A 20,814-nucleotide genomic window follows, 5' to 3' on the forward strand; every position below is an offset into this window, starting at 1 on the left:
GAATTTTAGTATCTATTTCTGCAGCTGCTGACAGAAACTTCTGATGTGAAATGTCCCTGAGAAAGTCTCACAAGTTGTGGGATGATATACATTTAGTTTCACAATATGACTTTGTTGACTTGACTATGTTGATAAGTATTTGAATGAGCAAATAATGCTACATTTGACATACTTGCTGAGCATAACCTAACAAAAAACATTCAAATGGGGCAATGCAGACCAGAGGCCATAGTGTACAATGATTCAGCAACATCAATCCTGTTGAATGTATGTATGTATGTAACTGATATATTGCAGATTTTGTTTTCCATTTAGGAATCACACTTCATGTAATTTCCAAAATGTTAGAACAACAATAAAATGTAATTTCCAGGAGAAAAAGAAAGAGGTAATTTTCAGTTGTCTTATGTGATCTTACTGACTTTTTAGAAAACCACTGCAGTGAAAGGGAAAGAGGGATAGAAAGTAGTACAGGAAATGTTTTTAGAGAAGAAAAGAGAAAAAGCTAAAACAGAGAGGGACATTTTAAATATAATAATTTCATTAATTATACTTTATTTGACAGTACAAAACAAAGTCATACAGTCAGAAACACCACAAGGCACAGTACAGCAGCACAGGCATACAATTTGGGACATACGGTTTTACGGTTTCTGATCAAACATAAGTTCATATGGATTTGTAATGTAATTCTCATCAAGATCCTTAAGGCTAATATGTATTAACTTCACAGTAACAAAGCAATAATCCATATATATATATTATATATGTATATATATTATATATATAATCTTGTTGGTCTTGTTATTTAATATCATACAATACAATACGATACAAGCCCCTCTACATTACATTAACTTACACAGATATACATCTTAATTTACTTCATAAATGACATGACACACCTATTCATTTGCAGTTCAATAAAAAGCAGCTTTTTAAACAGTCTTGAAATACTGAATGATATTTTGTAAACGGTAAAATTAAAGCTTTATGCTTTCTGGAGGAAAAGTGACAGTCTAAGCCTCCAATTACCACCTGCTGAAACTTTGTAGGCATATTTAAAATTTTAAAAAAGTACACTGGCACCAATTTGTGAAAACTTGGGAAAGCGAGAGATTAACCTGGTACTATAAAGTTAACAATCAAGTGGTCTTCCAATTCAAAAAAAGAAAATCCCTTGGCAAATATTCTCATGTGAGGAAGCCGTACCCGCATTTCTGAGTTCATTTTAGCCTTTGGTTGATTAAATCAGCAGTGTGGCTGACGATTTTGTCAGAGACAATTACTCCGAAGTTGACAAGTTTCAAATGGGGTTTTGCTCACTCATTAAGTTTCTATGGTTCCTAAGCAATTGTTCAACACTATGTAAGTCTGATTATGTAAATTTAATATAAACACTGACATATTGAATTTTACACTTTAACACTGATAATTAGGGTTTAACATTAGTATTTTTTTCTTTCATAGAATATATTCACCCATCAGTCTGATTGTAGTATTTCAATTGACCCACTCATGATATCATACTAAAAGCTAACAACCTATATTACTGGTCAGATGTTTTTGCTGTTGTTGGTCAATTCAGTAAAAGTAGAAACGCAGGAAATTATTTTTATTTTCAGACAATCAATTCAATTGATTTGTGACTGATGACTCATTGTAGTTTATGGAAAAAGTAACCAGCTGTGCGAACATTTACTTAGATATAAACAATAGTAAATATTTTTTCAATATGCAGTGTCTGCAGGAATTGTGTGTATCATAACAGTCATTAAAAAGAGAAAGCTAATAATTTATTAAATAAGATATGACTAGGATTCAGATAAACATGTGGCACTCATTCTATGGCTGACTGCTAAGCACTTTAAGAGTTTTGACCTAGAATAACAATATGAAAATAAAAAAATAATGCAACTGACTGCTTAAACATTAATAACTTAATCAACAGTATTGAGAAAAAATCAAATTGAATTAATTGAAAAAAAGCCTATATCTGAAAACAGATACTGCATTTTAGAAGTGAAGTGTTCCTGATGATGTGTGTACCACTGCAACATCTTCACCCCTGTTCAATAGCAAAATGTGTTTTCATGTGTCACTCTGCACTTGACAACTATTCTGCCCCCTCTCAACTGTGGCTTTCACTTCAAATTGTTATGAATGGGTGAACAAAATAGTTACAAGTGCAAAGTGAAGATAACCAACACGCTAAAAGATAGCATCTCTTTGAGGAATTCTGTATTTTTGGAAGTTGCCAGATAAACACCACATTACCTGTTTGATCCCATTCATCAGTTAATAAAAAAAAACAGTGAAGAGAGTAAATACACAGCTTCACACATCCACTGTTAAAATTAAAGCACACTGCAATTTCTATGGGTTTTTGTCGGCACTTTTAAACTACTCCCACCACCGCCACCATTGTGATCAATTTAAACTATTCTCCATCTTCTTCTTCTCCTTCTTCTTAGCTCTTCGGACTTTTGCTGTGCATGCATTCACCCACCCAAACTCAACACTGCATTTCTCTCTCTTTTTCTCTCTCTCTCACTCTTTCACTCTCAATTTCTCTCTCTCTCTCTCTCTCTTGCTCTCTCTCTGTCTCTCTCTCTCTCTCTCTCTAGCTTTCAGACCACCAACCAGTGATGCAGCTGTAGGAAAAGTGGAATATGGCCATGAAATAACACATACAGTATAGTACTAGTCTGAAGTAATTGTAATTACTGAATTAAACTGAATTGAAATAGGCTAAAAATCCTAAATTTAAAACTGCAGACATGTAAAGTTTCAACTTTAAGCTATAAACAAAAGTGAGTATGATAATGATAAATAGTAATCAAGTCAGCACTTACTGTGAACTGCCGAACCTCCCCATTGTCTACCAAATGATGCTCTGTCTCTGGGGTGATGGCATAAGCCAGTCTCTGTTCCAGTAGAATGGGAGAGGAACAATTGAGTGATTGAGGGGCAAATGTTTGATCTTAAATCCATCATAACAAAGCAAGAGATGTTAAATTATTATTTATACCACTAATTACAACAGTTCATTTTACTTCACCCCACTTTTGCCAAGACGTACTATAGCTCACACTTACATCGCAGAACTTTCCAGGCAATGTGCAGAGTTTGTAGATGGCATAGAGAGGCACCATGGTCATTGATGAAATGGCCAGACACCACCCCACCATGTTAGCCCATGGAGGAAACATGTAGGAGCCATAGTTTGGAGGGTTGAACATGGCAAAGCTCACCACCACCATGAACTATGAGAGAAAATTGTTACAAATCAATGCAAAAGACTTGAGAAACTATTAGTTCAAAGATATACTGGTAATCTTTATGAACAGAACGGGTATACTAGCCAGATGTCCCCAAAAGCAAATTAATTTAATGGTGCTATGCTAATTTTTACACAGGATGTTAGCATTGTGATTTCCACATGTGGTTAAAATGGTGGCAATTCTTACTGTTGTTAAACCTTTAAAATTACCTAAGGAGTGGATGATGTGATGGATGCTAAGCCATATATTCCAACTAAATTCTGCCCAAGGAGGACTTCTTATCCTCCCCATTATTAAAATCAAAATAATTTCTTACTGCCATCTAATGTGGATATAATAATATTTGATGTATCTTGAGGGGGGTCCTTCAAAAGTTCAGATGCCAAACCTGTCAGAGCAACATGCAGTTCCAGACTGAGACACACGCGTCAAAATAATTCAGGCATTAGAGACGATTAGACGGCAATTAGTGCGTTCTTTTGTACAAGTCTGTGCACAGACTCACCAGCAGGAAGCAGGGGCTGACAAACTTCCAGCACAGCCTCCAGTACCGACCTGGTCGCTGGCCAATCATCTCTTCAATGTCGTCACTGAAACGGTCCACTCCTGAAACACACATAAATATTCTATATTACTTGACTGGCCAGGACAGTAGCCTGGCCCGCCTGGTTTGCTTTCACTGTAGCTGGTTTATATCATGTGTATCAAATAGACAATATTCTGTAGTGGTTTGTGATGACATGTCTGATGCTGCTGTATTGAGCTAGTGAGTGTGTTCAGGGTCTGTTTTGGTCCACATTTTTAATTTTTGATTTGCAGTACTGGTACTGTGTATGCTAAGTTTGGGCCTTTTAATTAATTGTTTTGATATATATATTGTCACTAATATGCAGATGACACTCAGATGTACTGGCCTGTCAAACATGATGCAGCAAACTAACTGATCTGAAGGACTGACCCGTATGAGAAGCTGAATGTCTCAAAACTTCCTCAATTCAAATTATGATAAAATGGCCCCACTTATTATTGGCACAGAGGGTGCTCAAAAGACCCTGAAGCAGTTTCGGCGACTTTTAACTTCTAATGTCAAGCTGCTAAGTATTCAGGTGCCACTTGACTCACTGGATCACTCTCAAATTTTAATTTTGGGAAATGCCATATAAATGAAAGTTTACAACAGGTCAGAGGAGCACTGTTTAAAGTTTGGTACATTCCCACTGGAGACTATCAAATATTGAAAATATTATTAAGGCAGACAATGTTTTTGTATGCTCTCTATAGCAAAAATACAATTCACAATTAAAGTTACTGAAGTCACTCTTCTGCAGAGTCAATTTCAATAAACTGCTGCACCATATTTACCTCATGACGTTTTCTCTTCTCTCATACCCATGGCTGTACATTTTTATTGTGCTTTTCTGCCTGGAAGGCATCTCTCACTGCAGAGGAACATATCCAGGCTGACTACCAGGTATTCAGCACAGCTAAATGTACTTATGTAGTGGATAGCAAAGCGAAAGACCACAGTGGCCAGGGGTCATGGGTTCCTGTCAGCAGTTTTGAGAATGGGGAAAAGGCCCACTGAAGCCTTAGGCTTGATTTATCTGGCTTGCCAAGGTCAGGACCCACCAAAATGGGGCAACATGCTGACCCCACTGCCTGAGGCCTGGTTACTATTTAGCCCTTTATGCATCTCTCCACAGTCAGGTTCAGTAGACATGAAACAAGAAACTCAAAACAGAAGTTCAGGTCAATTGTTTTTTCTGACCTTCAGATTGATTTTGATCATATTCTGTGCCTGCTGGTGTTTCAAAATGGGGTCAAGTTTTCACACTCCATGAAAATTCACTTTTTCTTGTTCTCAGCTGGTGGTGCAGTGAGGTAAAAATACATGTGATTGCAAATATCCGTTATCTTTCATTATCAGCAGTTACCATTAGGTATTAATTTACAAAGACACATAAACAAAAGTAGCTCAAGCCAATCTACCTTCAGTGAGGACAACCCTTATGACTATTACTTTGTCAAATTTAAAGAACAACAAGAGGTTAATCAGCTCAGCACAGGGCCTAAGCAAACAACTTTTAAAAAATCAAAGTACCTGAAGAGAAATTGACTATTGAGCTCACCCCCAATTCCAGTCCACAACAATCCACAATCCAGCTATTAGACAGCTAACTCCTGGTGTGTCAGTTCATACAAATGAAATGCCATAAGTAACTGTTAAATTGAATGTCTTTCTTTGGAGAGGGGATGAAAATAAAGAAAGGGAATGTGAGCTGGTTGAACAGAACACTATTCAGTAATTTAGTACACACACATACACCTGTTGATTTACTATTCTGGCAAAATTTAGCATGATGACCAGATTCATTATTTCCTGGATTGTGTATTGGTTACAGTCATCCATAAATGTATGTAGAAATGCAGGACATGGGATTCAAATCACAGTTTTTTTGGGAGGTAGGGCCCCAGAGACCCCTTTTTATGTCCCCCTTGATTTTCAAGCCAAAGTTACGAACTTGTCTTCAGCTGCAATTATCTTTATGTGGTGGCTCAACAGTGCTGAGTGAACACAGAGGTAACTCTGACAGCAGTCACAGCCCTGGCCATTTCATCTCCCTGAGCTCTTATGAGTGCTGCAGCTAAAGTATAGCCTAGCACCTTGACAACATGAACATGGAGCTGGCCAGACACTAAAGAGTAAAAAACCTTTAGTAGGAATATAACTTCTAGTTGCAGTAACCTTATGTCTAATAGAACTGTGTTACATTGAGGCACAGCACACCTCAACCAACAGATTTCTTATCAAACCCTTAATATAGCATCTGCATGGCTGGCCATGAAAACATGTCTATCTTTCTCACCATAGAACCATGCAATGCCGATGGTTTCAATAAGCACTCCAAAGAGAATTGATGTGCCTGCTGCAAAGTGGTCCAGCAGAGTAAACACATACATCCCACCCTAGAGAGAGAGAACACACAATGAATTGACAATACAGCATACTGTATATTAACAAGTTAAGGGTTAGGGTTATTATGTTTAAGTAAACAGGTTACATTAGGCAAAAGAGAGGCACAGTCTTAGTTCACACAGCCAAAAATCTCTGAGGTATGATACTTGCATTTGTAACACAGAAGAGGGATATGAGGAAGGTGGCAGTGACAATGAAGAGAGTGAACAGTTCTCTGTGCTTGTGGAGGAATTTAAACTCGTCAATCAACCCTGTGATCACTGACTCCATCCCACCCATCTACAAGAGAAGACACAAAAATGAGAAGGAAACAGTGAGTGTTGACCAAACAAGCCACAGTAGAAGTCCTTTAATTGCTGTGCTATAGTATACAGATCCATACTCACAGCACTGTCAATGCCCAGTGTCAGTAGCATGATGAAGAAAATAACTGCCCACACTGATGATCCAGGTAATGTTGCAATAGCTTCTGGGTAAATGACAAACACCAACCCAGCACCTAAAGAGCCAATAATAAAAAAGGGAAGTAGGAAAAGGAAGCACATAAAGCAGAAAATAGCATTAAAGAAACACTCAAATTTGTGATTTGTGTTTGGAGTAAATCTTCTTTACAGCATATGCATGCAGTAAGGGGAAGAGTTGTCATTGACTTTGATGGATGACTCGTGGCATTTGAATTCAGTCTCTGGGTTCACTGTGGATTTTCTTCATTGATTACAGTCTTGGAAACTGAAGCTCATCTTAAATATTGCTGACTTCTGGAATAAATAACATTTCTGGCATTGCTATCTGTGGGGTGTTTAAAACAATATGTAGTGTAATTACAAACTCAATTGAACAGGCTTGAGGAAATCTATAGAAATATCTACACCATGTATATGAACACTATATTACATACCATCTCTGACAACCTTATCCAGAGCCACGTTGTGTTTGTGGGACATATACCCAAGGAAGGAGAAGACCACAAATCCAGAGAAGAAACTGGTTAAGGAGTTGATGGAGCTGGTAATAATGGCATCTCTGTATTGATAAAAAAATCAAATAAGATGAAATAAAAAGAGCTCTCAGTCATCAGCCAACACATACAATAGTCAATATTTACATAATTGTCAGTCATTTAAAGAGTATATCAGGAGTGGGTCAAGAACAGTTTCTCTATATGAAAAGCTGAATAACTTCTAGAACATTGCTTGATTTTATTGATTGTTCTGTCACTCAGTAAGTGTCTCTAAACCTAACCTATAAGTGTCTATGTGACATAGTGCCCTGTTGGCCCAATGCCTTCTGTTGGGATAACCTGTCCAAAGTAATTTTAAACATATTTGAACTCACACATTGTCTTTAAAAGTTAATATAAATACCATACATTCTCAATGATTTGGTGTTATGCTCAAGGAGAAATCCTCAGGGTGGACATTGTCAGACATGTGTCAGATATTAGAAAAAGCAAAACAGGCAAATACGGAGATAAAAGCCTCCTGTGAGATGCTGCTGATTTTCAAAGAGTGCGACAGTTTTCATTGGTGTTATGGCTGTCTGTTGCACAGCATGGTGTCAAAGACATAGCGGGTTTCAAGGAGCTTCAAAGGTTATTGTAATTCACCTGCTGATGTTGCATGTGTGCGTTTATGTGCGTGTGCATAGAAGCAACTCATCATCATAATCTGTCCATCTCTGTGAATCTCCCCCAGTCTCTCCGTGTGTGTCTTTACCTGTAACAGTTGTTGCTGAATTTGTTGTAGCTGGAAAAGGCAATTAGCACACCGAATCCCACTCCCAGCGAGAAACAGATCTGCGTCGCTGCCTCAATCCAGACCTGGGGAGCGACAGAGCAAGTACACTTGTGTGAAGCGGCAAACAAAAGGCACAGGAGAGGAAAAAAGCCATTATTAGGGATAATTGCAGGAAACTCATTCAACGGCAGTAGATGAAAGACGCTTGTGAATACAGGGGGGTAATTTTGCAAATTACTGCTCCATGCATCTATCTAATCTAATTCTCCAATTGCTGCCATGCATCTTTCTATCTCTCTCCTTCTTGCTTTCACTCTCATTCTCCATAACTGATACCTTTAGTCCTGCATGCTTACTTATTGAGCTCCTTAGTGTCTGCTATTAAGGTAAATAAGATGTTATAAGATGTGATAGCAGGTTTCACAGATAAGGAAAATATTAGGAATTGGTTACACAAACAATTTTCTCACATTTGTCACTCAATTTTATTTTGCCTGTACTTAACATTGAATGTTGTGTTTGCCAGTAAGCTCTACAGCAGACAGACAGTTAACATAATGTAGATTGTATGCATTAATCAAACTGTTGTGTAAATTAAGTTTACAGGGATGATTCCACATCAGGCTTTTGTCATTCAACCATGCATATCAAAATGAAAGGTTTTTCAGTTTGGTAGTAGAGGTGGGGAATCATTGTGTTGTGTATACTTCTTATGTGTGTTCAGGTTGTTTACTTTTGCTGCCCCCTGTCCCGCCATCATTATGTCTTACACATTCTTCTTAGCTCCATTCTCTCATCTCACGATTCTCCATTCCTGTCCTAGCATAGAATTTAACATTTCACTAAATGTGCTGAGTAGGAACAATGCCCTGATTAATTTTTGCCATCTGTAGAGCTGCAGAAAAATCTAAACTATTTTGATAATGTATTCATTGTCTTTTTTTAAATGCAAAAAACAAACAAACAAACAAAAAACCCATTTGGCTCTAGCTTCTTAATGTGAATATTTTCTGGTTCCTTTATTCTGGTTTCTTCAGTTGTTAGTTATTATAGTAAACTGACTATACGCCCATCTCTCTTGTGTGTCCCCCGCCCTCCTGTTAACACTCACCTTGGCGTCACAGAGTCTCAGGAAGTCCACCGAGAGGTAGGCCTTAATGCCATCGATGGCTCCAGGCAGAGTGACTCCTCGGAGAAGTAGCACAGTCAAGACCACATAGGGCATGGTGGCTGTGATCCACACAACCTGAATGGGTCACCAAAGACACACACACATACAGAATAACCACAAATTTACGGAGAGAATGAAAGTCACACAAACGGTCAGAATCACCCACATGCATTCAAGTTAGGGTGAAAATACACACACACATACACACACACACACACACACACACACACACACAGTTTATTGGATTTAAACTGGAGTGGAGTATTTCCTTGCTACATATATCTTTAAAGTAAGTAAAGTATTGTTTCAAAGGTGTTAAAACTCACTTGGACCATTTCTCTGGTTTTCTTATTATCTAACATGACTACTGCAGTATGTAATTCCCTACCTTGCCAGAAGTCTTGACTCCCTTCCAGAGACTGAAGTAAAGGAGAACAATCACCACAGCCAGACAGGAAGTCAACTGCCAGCGTGGACGACCCAGGTCATCAATACCGTTACTGTCCTGGATGTGTAACACTCCTCGTCTATGGGAAGAGAATATTATTAAGAACCAAGGCTACAATGGTTTATTTCAAATATCAAATTTACCATTCCGCAGTCAAAATCGGTTAGACCACAAGTCCTTACAAATTTCAGCACTATAGTTACTATCCTTATTGCAGAAGGCCTCCTCTTGACACAAAGTTCATGCTTTATGGCCCCAAACAATGCACAGCTCAATGTAATACATCACACTTGGGCCTCCACTTCTACTTCCAAATGAGATATGAAAACAATTGCAGGAACAACTGCACCAATGGTTGATATAAAAGGCATACTACATGACACATGCAGTATAGTATTCGAAGGAGTTCAGGATGTCCCACTCTTTGAACACCTAAGAGATATTGGATATTTCCCATAAAGCCATTGAATGGCAGTCCTAATTCTGACTCAACATGATCAGACACCAGCTGTAAGTGCTCATAAAAGTGATGGACCCTATGATAAAAAACTGCAAGACTGTGAACTGCAATGTTAGACAAACATGACATAAAGCTCCTTAGATTATAAGGAAGTAATGGAAGCCTGGTTTAAATTTGAAAAAAATTAAAATCTGTCATAATAGCTCTTTATGCAAGCAAAACTGTAGGACTCAAGCACAAGAGAGCACTTGGACAGAGAACTAAGATGTGTTCTCAGAACTTTGAGTTACATTGTCGTTGAAGTTATGAGTTCTACTGAGCGCACTTTGACTTTCACTAAGGAATATTTATAGGTTACCTTGATTGAAAACATTGCTAATGTGCTCCACTAATACCAGGTGCATTCAGGATCCATATGGCCATAGTCTAGCAAATGAGGATGTATGTACGGACACTTTATTCCTGGACCTGAACCTGATTCTTGATATCCTGGGGGTCCATCATTGTAAAGGAACATGTGAGGCCCCAGAGACGTTGACCAGGAAGTTGTACATCTGTTGCAAATGATGCAAAATCTGAACTCAAGATGGGAAGCTGCAGACAGAGTTCCAGCAATAAAACATATGTATAATAGGTATGAGAGTACTTTTGTATTGCATCAGATAAAATCAAATTACATGTGTCACTTGAAAGACTAAAAAATCCCTGTACATTGTTCACGCCTTGATTCAGATAATTTCAGAGACACACACTGTATTTGAATAAGATCAGTCAGTTTTCAACTGATATGGTCAAATTGTCTGCAGGTGGTTGTATGTAAATAGCACACTGCTATTTCAAACTAGCATGGATGATATGTCTCAACTGTCTCAACTGTCACAACAAAACAGCCCTCACTTGGTGGAATAAGACACACCTGGTCAGCATCACAGAGAGGGAGGCTGTATGAGGTAAATGCAGCCAAACTCTGGATCCATTTTGAGGAAAAATACCTGATGTTCATTTCTGAATATATTCATTTGTTATTATTCACAACTACATATTGTAAGGTATCACTCAGTTATTCCACAGAATTAGTGCATTGAGCCAACTCTGCAACACTACATATCATTATTGCATGAACCCCTGCAATTAACTGTTCAGTTTTAATATAAGCTTGGCTATTATAATCATATAAATGAATAGATGCTAAATCATAAGTTCAGATCCACTTACTCAAAGTACTCCTGAGCAGGGGTGGCCTTGTAAATGTCGTTAACTGTGCTGTTGTCAGCCCAGTCAGAGCAGTTTGGACTGTTCCAGGAGTTGTTGCAGTGAACCCAGGGTAGCTCGGCGGTGAACGAGGAGAAGAGGTAGAACAGCGCCCAGGAGATGATAACGTTATAGTAGAAGCCAACGTACAGGGAAATGAGGATCACTGTAAAGCCTACACCTATTAGAAAAACATAAATATACATTTCAGACAGGGATAGTCCAGGTGGACATTCAAGTAAACAATCAAACATATTAGTGTTGTATGCCTTGTTTTGATTAGCTGTAGCTGATCAGCAAAGACCTAAGAGTGTTGCTTATCTCTTGGATGGTTATTACAGAGTCACTTTTTTCACTCATACTTCCAACACACATAAAGCCCTATGTAGAGTGAACAAAATGGAAATGGAAGTGTTAATCTTACATTTTGTCTACTGATCTATGTGTGATTATAAAGAAAAACATATTCTTATTTGTTTGTTACTTTCATGAATGTTAAAGCTAATCAAGCTATAATTTTGGGGTATAAGTTACTTGACAAACCTTTACGAGTAATTAAAAGAGAGACTGTTCCAGATAAGGCTCAAACTTGGGCATTTCTCAGCTGAACTGTGACTGTATTCTGACATTCTGCAAACAGAGTGCACAATCTCTCACTCAGCATGAATACAGTAGCCTATGATACATGCCTGCGGTCTCAAAGAAAGTCTCCCAACTTCTAAAGATTGCCTCTTCATGCCATAATTATCAACATATCTACCCTTCTATAAAAGTGAAACGTGTCCACTCTTCTAAGGGTGGATGTAATTGTTAACCTTAGCTGAGAGGCATGACCACAACTGTGCCTTATTGATTCCTTTGTAATGTGGATGTGATATTTGTCCAGGGAGCGATGCCTCTTATTAGCGCCACATGCGGCCATGCTATCTCTCCATCTCTCCCTGTCTACCCTCCTCAGTCCTTTTCTTCAAATGCATTGATCCTGAGAGGAAACCAGCTTGTTGATCAGAATAATTACTGTCAATATGGGCATGTGTATGTGTGTATTTGAATAATTACTGTTATCCCCCTGCTGAGAGACAGAGAGCGAGTGAAGCGTGTGATTAGGACGTCAACGTACTCAGTGGGTCCCTGACAGACGGCACATGTTCACACACAGGAGGCACATGCTCAGACACACACACACACACAGAAACACATTGAGGAACACGTATACACTATGGGCCACCTTCACACCAGCAAGGACATGATCTGGCAAAAGACAGCCGTACAGCGACATATAATGAAGCAACAGGTAGTCTTTTGGTAATGATGACATTTCTGATGTCTCTTTAAATACACATCGAAGTGATCAATATGGATTTAAGTGAAACACAACATGGATCCATGTGAGACTGTGATTTTTCAAAGTAATCAAAGGAAATTAATATCAGAGCAGTATATATAGTAAGAAGACAGCAATGGATAAATATCAAAAAATAAAAGGTTGAACCAAACAAAGTGTATTATTATATTTCCAACCAATGACTTTGCTCAGAAACAGGAATTGATTTTAATGTTTGTTTCTCCATTAATGTGTGTTTGGATGGCATTCTCCTAAACTGTGCTTAGCTTATTGATGTGTTGAAAAGTACCCACGCCAGTGTTTGACAGACGGATTTGGACAATCAGGACAAGAGTCTAAAAGCCCAATTTTCATTTGCTTTCCATCTGAGTGCCAACAGAACCTGCTGTTCTGGGAGGATAAACAATGCCTGTCGCTGCTCAACACAGAGACGAGCAGACAAAAGAGACTGGCATGTGGACGGCCAAGCATGTGGGCAGACAAGCAGACAGAAAGACATGTAGATTACTATCAGTATACTATCAGACAGACAGGCACGTAGGTAGACAGACATGTATATGGAGGGAGCTCATGCCATGACAGACATATTAAGGGGACAAGAAATATAAAAATATCCAAGTGCTTGCATTCCTGTGAAAACATGCAGGTGTCAAGAAAATCTATTTGCATGTGTGTACCCTCCAGTGTTCGTGTTTGTGTGTGTGTGTGTGTGTGTGTGTGTGTGTGTGTATTTGATGAATATGTGTCCAATACATGCACATGACATGTCACATCCTACCTTTAAAAATGGGACATATCTTCCAGACCCCTGCAGCCCCCTCTCTGTTATACTGTCCCAGAGCCAGCTCCATGTAGAAGAGAGGCATGCCTGCTATCACCATGAAGAACAGGTACGGCACCAAGAATGCACCTGTACAGACAGACACACACACACACACATGCAAGTGAGATTTCATCTCTAAATAAAGTTTCCTGATCTTTATACATACAACTGACATCAAGAAATTGATTTAGATATTGAGAATAATTACATAAACCTACATAAACAATAGGCTGACACAGGAAACAGAACCATTTTTATTTTCCACCAGTTAATGACTCAAACCAATTCTCTTACTTCACACCAAATGCAAATTATGACATATCATGGTTGATGCTGAGAGCCCACTGACGAGAAACTCCACAGCAGGGGAGTGTCAGCTGTGGCAGTACCTTTTATTACATCACTTATCTATGATAACAATCTTTGTTAAACTGAAAAAGTATTATCATTATATTTTTAGATTAGGAATTGCAGTAATATTCAAGATTTATGGAAATATTATACTGCAACAAATGATGGTTTACATAACACACCAGTATCACCATGGAGCAGGGCACTTTAGTGGCTTATGGGTTCAGATGCTGACCATGAACCAAAACATCTCTGGTTTGCATCTGGAACCTATGCTGAATTTCTTTTCCCATCTGTCTCTCCCATCGTTTCCTGTCATCTCTCTATTGTCAACACACATAAAGGCATACAAGGCCCAGAAAATCAATAATTGATTGCCCCAAATAAAGTCAGTAATATTTCTATAAATACAGGTATGGCAACATGCTAGGTTTGAGGACGCACAGTGTCCCTTGGAACATGGTGTCAGTCTTGGCTGTGGCCACAGTATCATTTAGAGCTCTTAAACATAATGAGAGCTCTATGTTAAACAGCCATAATTAGTGGCCGTGGTTGTTAGAGCTAATCTATTTGGAGCAGCTGTGGTGGTTTTTCCCCTATTTTGATCTCTGTAAAGGGTTGACAAAATTTCAAACACCAACCAGAATACACAAAGAGCTGAAACACACATATACACACACATAAACAAACAAAAACACACCTGCATTCATGAGGAAATACTGTGTGTAGACACATGTGTGTATAGTACATGCAGGTGAAAACATACAGTGTGTACATGTGTGTGAATAAATTCCAGCTTCATTTCACCTTTTTCTCTCCTTTTTAACACAAACATGGACATATACTTAGCCATCATCCCTTCAGTTTCTACCCCAACTATTCTTGTAGATGAGAGGAGGATGATTTTATTTTCTCACACACCACACCTCTTTCTCTTCCCACCTTAGTCCCCTCTCAATCCAGCATCCACCTCCCTCAGTGTAGGGGAGGTAGAGGTGTAGACGTCTTTACACATGGTCCAACACCAGCTCTCTCATCTCACTGTATCTCACCTCCTCCATTCTTGTAGCAGAGGTAGGGGAATCTCCACACATTGGCAAGGTCCACCGCAAATCCAATCACAGAAAGGAGGAAGTCAATTTTTTTCCCCCAGGTCTCCCTCTCCTCCTCTCCACTGGCGTTGGTCTGAGATGGAGCTGGAGCCACTAGAGTGGTTGAGGTAAACTGAACCCCATTCTGCTCCTTCACAAGGATCAGCTCCACCTGAATGGTTATAAGTCATGGAGTTCATAACCAGTCAGATACAATGTAGAGTCTGCTTGAAACATGGGATAATCATATACTGTGCTCTTGTTCTTCCTTTTGATTCATTATGAAAGTTGATTTTGGTTTATTACACAATGTAAAGAAACATAAAGGGCATATATACAATAAACACACATGCATATCCTATACATTTGCATGCATATAACTATTCACTTGTACACGCATACATACGTAATTAAATGACTGAGCACAGGGTGAACCATCGCTTTCAGTCACAGTCAATTATTCTCTCACTTCGCCCACATGACAGTGACTATAACCCTCATTTCATCAATGCTTCATGCAACAGCTGAGGTTTTTTGGTAAGCCATCTATGCTATTGAGTAGGAAAAAGGAAGTTGTATTGCTTAAAATTTGAAGAAGTCAATAAGTCACTTCTGGCTTTTAGGTCTTTGGCTTTAATGGCCATTATGGTACTTTTTACTACCCCAAACCCAGTTATGTCTGCAATAAATGGAGTCAGACAGCCAAAATCAGTGAGAAAAACAGTCATTTAAGAAGCTTGCACCACATGGTGATTGAAGATTTTTCAGATTGAATCTCATGCCATGTATTCATTACATGTGATCATCAGATATGCACTGACCTCTTTTGGGCCCATGGTGTTGGCGGCTGGGGCTACAACTGAGGACATCAGGCCAACAGGGACTTTCTCTGTCAGCATGGAGGGTGGCACAGCCTTCAAGAGTAAAATAACAGTGGTTGTGGTAAATGAAGGCAGGTACATGTAGCTGAAGAGGGGAATCAATTTTAAGCAATGAAATCACCTTTAATAAACTGAAGAAATACAATATGAAAAATTATGTTTTATAAATTTGCTTGTGAAATTTGTGAAATACAGAGAGAGCAAGAGGAGAGTGGAGAAAAGCAATGGTGAGTGATGGGATCCAAGCGGAGGGTAAGAAGAGGGGTGGGGGAGCATCTCTGCAGGGCCATCACAGCATGCTCATTTCATTTCACACTTGTTGATCGCCATTTTGCACACAGATTTGACCCAGCGACAACTAACCCTTTATTGCCACATTACACATGTTGTAGTTCAGAACTTTTCACTAAAATGCTTTTTGAGTACAAGTATCCGCATAAGCAGTGGAGTATTGTTCAAACCTGAAAAAAATATTTTTTAATTTTCCAAAGCAGAAAAATTACATTTTAGTTACATTTTAGAGTTTTTGTTTTTTAATATGTCTGACTGTTTTTGCTGAAACAAAATTTTCATCTGCTCTCATAAGGATTTTATGAAGATTTTTATCAAACAACTGTTACACCAGCCTGTCAAGATAAATCATACAAACCGTGGATACCCTACTGAACTGTTACAAATGCTGCCAAATCATATACTCCATACATTCTACCACAAGATAACATACAGTATAACCCAATACGTCATTCTAAATAAAATTATTCTTCAAATAAAATATAACACATTTAACAATAAGACTTTTACTCACCTTGGAATAATAACAGGTGAAAGCTCCTCAATTTAATTCCAGTTGTGCTGATGTTCTTCAATTTGCTGCAAATTGATGCTGACCATATTTACGCAGACCTTCTTTTATAAGTTCGACTCAAACCCCGATTGAAACAGGAATTCAGACAGTGAAGGAGAGATGAAGTCGCAAAAAGACAGAAGATGAAGATAAAGACAGAAAAAAGAAAAAAAGATGAGGGAAACTGGTAATCTGTGATGAGTTGTAGAGAACCCTCCCACCCTCTTCGGCTCCAGTAACAGACACGCAGAGACCAGAGAACCCTGCAGTCTAGTATGGAGATCTGTCTGCGGGACCACTCTTGAAATATGAGAAACAATCAACAACACCCCCCCTCACTCTCCTCCCTCCCTCCCTCCCTCCTCACTCGAGCCTCATCTGTTCCTCCTCCTCTCTCCCATCATTGCATATTTTCTCACCTGATAAAAGCATTATCCTGGATGACTTTTCATTCTTCTTTCTATGTGAAGGTAAATTAATTAACCTTAATATTTTTAAATATATACACAGAGGTTCCCTTCCAGTGCATTCTTCCTATACTGTCACCTCATCCTCATAATTATTAAGTAACAGTAAATTTAATCTCTGATCATGTTCTTAAAATTCTAATCTAAATCTTTAATCCCATATACAGTAAAGATGTGTATAAAATCAAGAGGTAAATAAGCCAAAGATCAAAATATTGTTTCTGGATTTTGGCTCAAATGTATAAACAAATTAATTGTTACAAGATGATATCCTCTAGAAATTTAAATCAAAACGTACTGATTTGATTGGAGAACTTAATTTTGCATCTAAGTTGTCACTTTGGGTGGTATAACAGTGTGGCGGCTGTAGCTAAAACTTAAAGCTATAAAGTGACTCAAAGCAGTAAAAGGATCACAGACAATAACACAAATAAACATTTCTGTTAAAATAACTAACGGCTCATAAGAGTCCTGTCTAAATCCATTTGTTAATTTTACTATGTAAAACTTTAAAGTACCTCCCCAACCCACATTCTGCTCACCATGAGACCACAGTTGTCCTTTTTTCTATTCCTCCCTTCTTGCTCCACCCCTCAGTACATCTCAAAGTCCCACTCACCCATCCTGTCAATTGGCAGAAATCTCATTACCTGTAATATCCGACAGGCCTAAACACAATCAGTCCTGACACCCAAACCTCACCCACTTTCAAACTCAACCCAGACAGGACTGAGGCATCAAATAACACAATCAGCCAGCTCCCCACGGACAGATTTATGATCCTCATGTGTACAATGACAGCTTGTTGTTTGCAAGCCAATCAAAATGATCAATCGGCCACAAATCCCCAACACAGACACCAGTGTCACCGCCACCAAAACTCTCACAGCTTTAAAGTGCTATCATCTATCAAGCCTCAGGCCTCATATCAGAAATCGTTGGGTCGATGTTTGCTACGGTGGATGTATGAGGTTTCCGATAGAGCTCGAACAAAGATGAGGTGAACATAATCGAGTGTCTTGTTTTCATAAATGCAACAGCTGAGGTCCAGAGACAGGGAGGGCAAAGAGGAGGAGGAGGAGAGGGATGGATGATAGGCAAGGAATTGCAGAAGGTGAGATGAAGCAGAATGGCAAAAAGGGGATGGGGAAAAAAAAAAGATTGCATCATAGTCTTTTCTACAGCCTTTAGGGTCACCTGTCCTCCAACAAAACCAAAGATATGTTAAATATTGTGCCTATCAAAAGCTTTGCCTCCTAGCTTACTGATAAAGTACCTCCCCTCCACCCTAATGAGTTGTGTTCAAGCAATGTTGAAAGGCAGAAAATACACTTAGAGACAGACAGGTGGAATGAAAAGATTGAGGTTTTGCTTCTCAGTTTGCTTACTCCTGCAGCAAGAGGGAAAAAAAAGATACACAAAAAGAGGAATGAGGACAAATTCTTGGTCTATTGAGTCATGACCATAACCACTGATTCTAAACAATTCTAACTTTGCCCCCAAATGCAGACTACAATTTTACCTGCTGAGCAACACAGTGGGGACTCTTGATTAAATCTCAGCCAGCCATTAATGATGCCATACATAAGGTCTGGGTGAGAGAATAGTTCTTGATGAAAAACAAACATCTAATTAGTGAGTGTTAATTTTAAATATTCACTGTAGTGTGTGTCTGTGTGAAGTTCATGAGAAAATGTCACATGTACTTTGTGTCAAGTTGCATTAAGTTACAATCAAAAATGCATACACTGAGAATAACCACAGGATCTCCCTCAATCACTGTCATGAAAAAATCCACCTAGTGCCACCCAAGAGACAGGCCTGGTAAAGAAGAACTCACATATCATTTCAAATATTGATGTCCTTGTCAACTAATAGTCATGGCAAGGATTACATGCTCACTGTTACCTCCAGAGGGAGACATTTATGCAATTAGCCATCTGGTGAAGATGGGTCATTTTTTCTTTTTAGTAGATGAAACTACACTACAATATATAGGGAAGTCAGTGCAAAGATAACTGCCAAATTGATACAAGCATTAAACTACTTTTTAGTCCTTTATCTAAGACTGATGATGCAGAGTCATTTTGGTATTGTTGTTATAAAGTGTTAAGATAAGACGCATTTGTGAACTGGGAGCAAAGAATAGTTAGAGTCCTTCAGCCATCATTTACTGGTGACTCAATAGCATTTCCTAACCTGATAATGAATTAGTACTTTATGGCACGCAGGTGGTCCGGTGGTTAGAGTGCATGCCATATACGCAGCTGACCCCGTTTCAAATCCTGATCGGAGGTCCTTTGCTGCATGTCACCCCCCCTCTTTCTCCTATGTTTCCTGTCTGTCTACTGCTTAATAAAAAGGTGTCTACGCCAATAAAATAATATATAATATATAAAATACTGCTAACATTCTGCTGAGGGTAGTATTTTGGATCCAGTATGGTTTTACACAAAAGTTAAATTACACCAACTGCTTCTCTGCCAGATACAATTATTGTTCATATAGAAAGCTTTAAACACACAGGATGTTATTTCACATTCTCAGTGTATGTGCCAAGGTGGCTTCGGGGTTTCCGCATCACATAAGTGTAACTTGCACACCAGACCACATGTGGCTTTCTTAAAGCCGGTGTCACACATCATGTTGAACTACATGTCTAATGTTTCGCCTCAAACAGACCAATGTGAAAACAGCATTCTAGTATCAAACTCTGCAGTCATGGTGCAGTGTGAACACCAGAGTGAAACGCCAGTTTTTTGAGCAGAGGGGGGCTTTAAGATTAAACTTAACTTTGCTATGCTTTTGACAGTAACATTTGAGCAAAGGGGATTTTCAAAGTGTTGTTATATAACTATAACAGTCACATCTTACCACATCATGCTATGAAACAAACACACTGTTGCTACATTACCATTGTAACAGTGACACAACTGTGTTTTAACCTTTTTTTAATTAAATCCAAGAGTCACATGAACAAGTTATATCATAGCAGTCCTAAACAGACAAATTCAAAGTATCTTGCAGTAATGACTCTTCATCATCAAAATGCATTAACAAAATAAAACCTGTTGAGTATAGAAAAAGACAGGAAGAAAAGCTACAGAGACAACAGTTCAGTTTCTTGGTCCACATACAACAAGCCATCAGAAAGACAATATCGCTCTGTCAAGAGTACACAAGTCTTTCGTCTTAGGCTCACTGCCGGACAAACTGGTAAGCAGGCAGCAGTAGCATAAATACAAGTTTCTCTCTTACAAGTTGAAATTTTCTCAGATTGATAGCAAGTAAAAAAAATGAAAGATTCACCTCCAATGAGGTCCTTGAAATAAAAGTGAACAGTTGGTAAAGAAATACAGTATTTTCATACATCTGTATGAATGCAGACTCTTAATGTAGATATTGAGTATAAAATGTATTTGATTGGCTGATGAAAGATAACTATGATAAGAACGTCTTTTAGACTTTCAAAAAGGACATTTTCTGATGTTTAAAATAAATGAACAAATCTGCAGTAGGGGTAACTGTCTCTTAACATATTTCATTCTGGGTCAGGTTAGTTCTTTGTTTCAGTAGTAATTCAGAGTCAGATTTCCCCTCACCTATGTACAAGAACAGCATGGTTTCCTTCATACAGAGAGGGTGAATTGTGAACTAACCACCTGTTCTGAAATCACATCACATA

The 20,814-nt window shown here is 38.6% G+C and overlaps 1 protein-coding gene across 1 annotated transcript; it reads right to left on the minus strand.

Annotated features, from left to right (window-relative positions):
- Positions 1 to 2,630: 2,630 nt before the first annotated feature.
- Positions 2,631 to 15,809, minus strand: slc6a3 (solute carrier family 6 member 3). The gene is made up of 15 exons (XM_053326537.1): positions 15,759 to 15,809; positions 14,899 to 15,109; positions 13,451 to 13,582; positions 11,292 to 11,508; positions 9,557 to 9,695; positions 9,109 to 9,243; positions 7,977 to 8,080; positions 7,160 to 7,284; positions 6,648 to 6,760; positions 6,412 to 6,540; positions 6,152 to 6,251; positions 3,790 to 3,890; positions 3,099 to 3,266; positions 2,856 to 2,927; positions 2,631 to 2,654 (listed from the first exon to the last, which is right to left on the minus strand). The coding sequence occupies exons 1-15, from the start codon at positions 15,804 to 15,806 to the stop codon at positions 2,631 to 2,633; spliced, it is 1,818 nt and encodes a 605-aa protein (XP_053182512.1). The 5' UTR covers positions 15,807 to 15,809.
- Between the last annotated feature and the right edge of the window lie 5,005 nt (positions 15,810 to 20,814).

Source organism: Scomber japonicus, chromosome 10 (assembly GCF_027409825.1).
Source record: "Scomber japonicus isolate fScoJap1 chromosome 10, fScoJap1.pri, whole genome shotgun sequence".
NCBI lineage: Eukaryota > Metazoa > Chordata > Actinopteri > Scombriformes > Scombridae > Scomber > Scomber japonicus.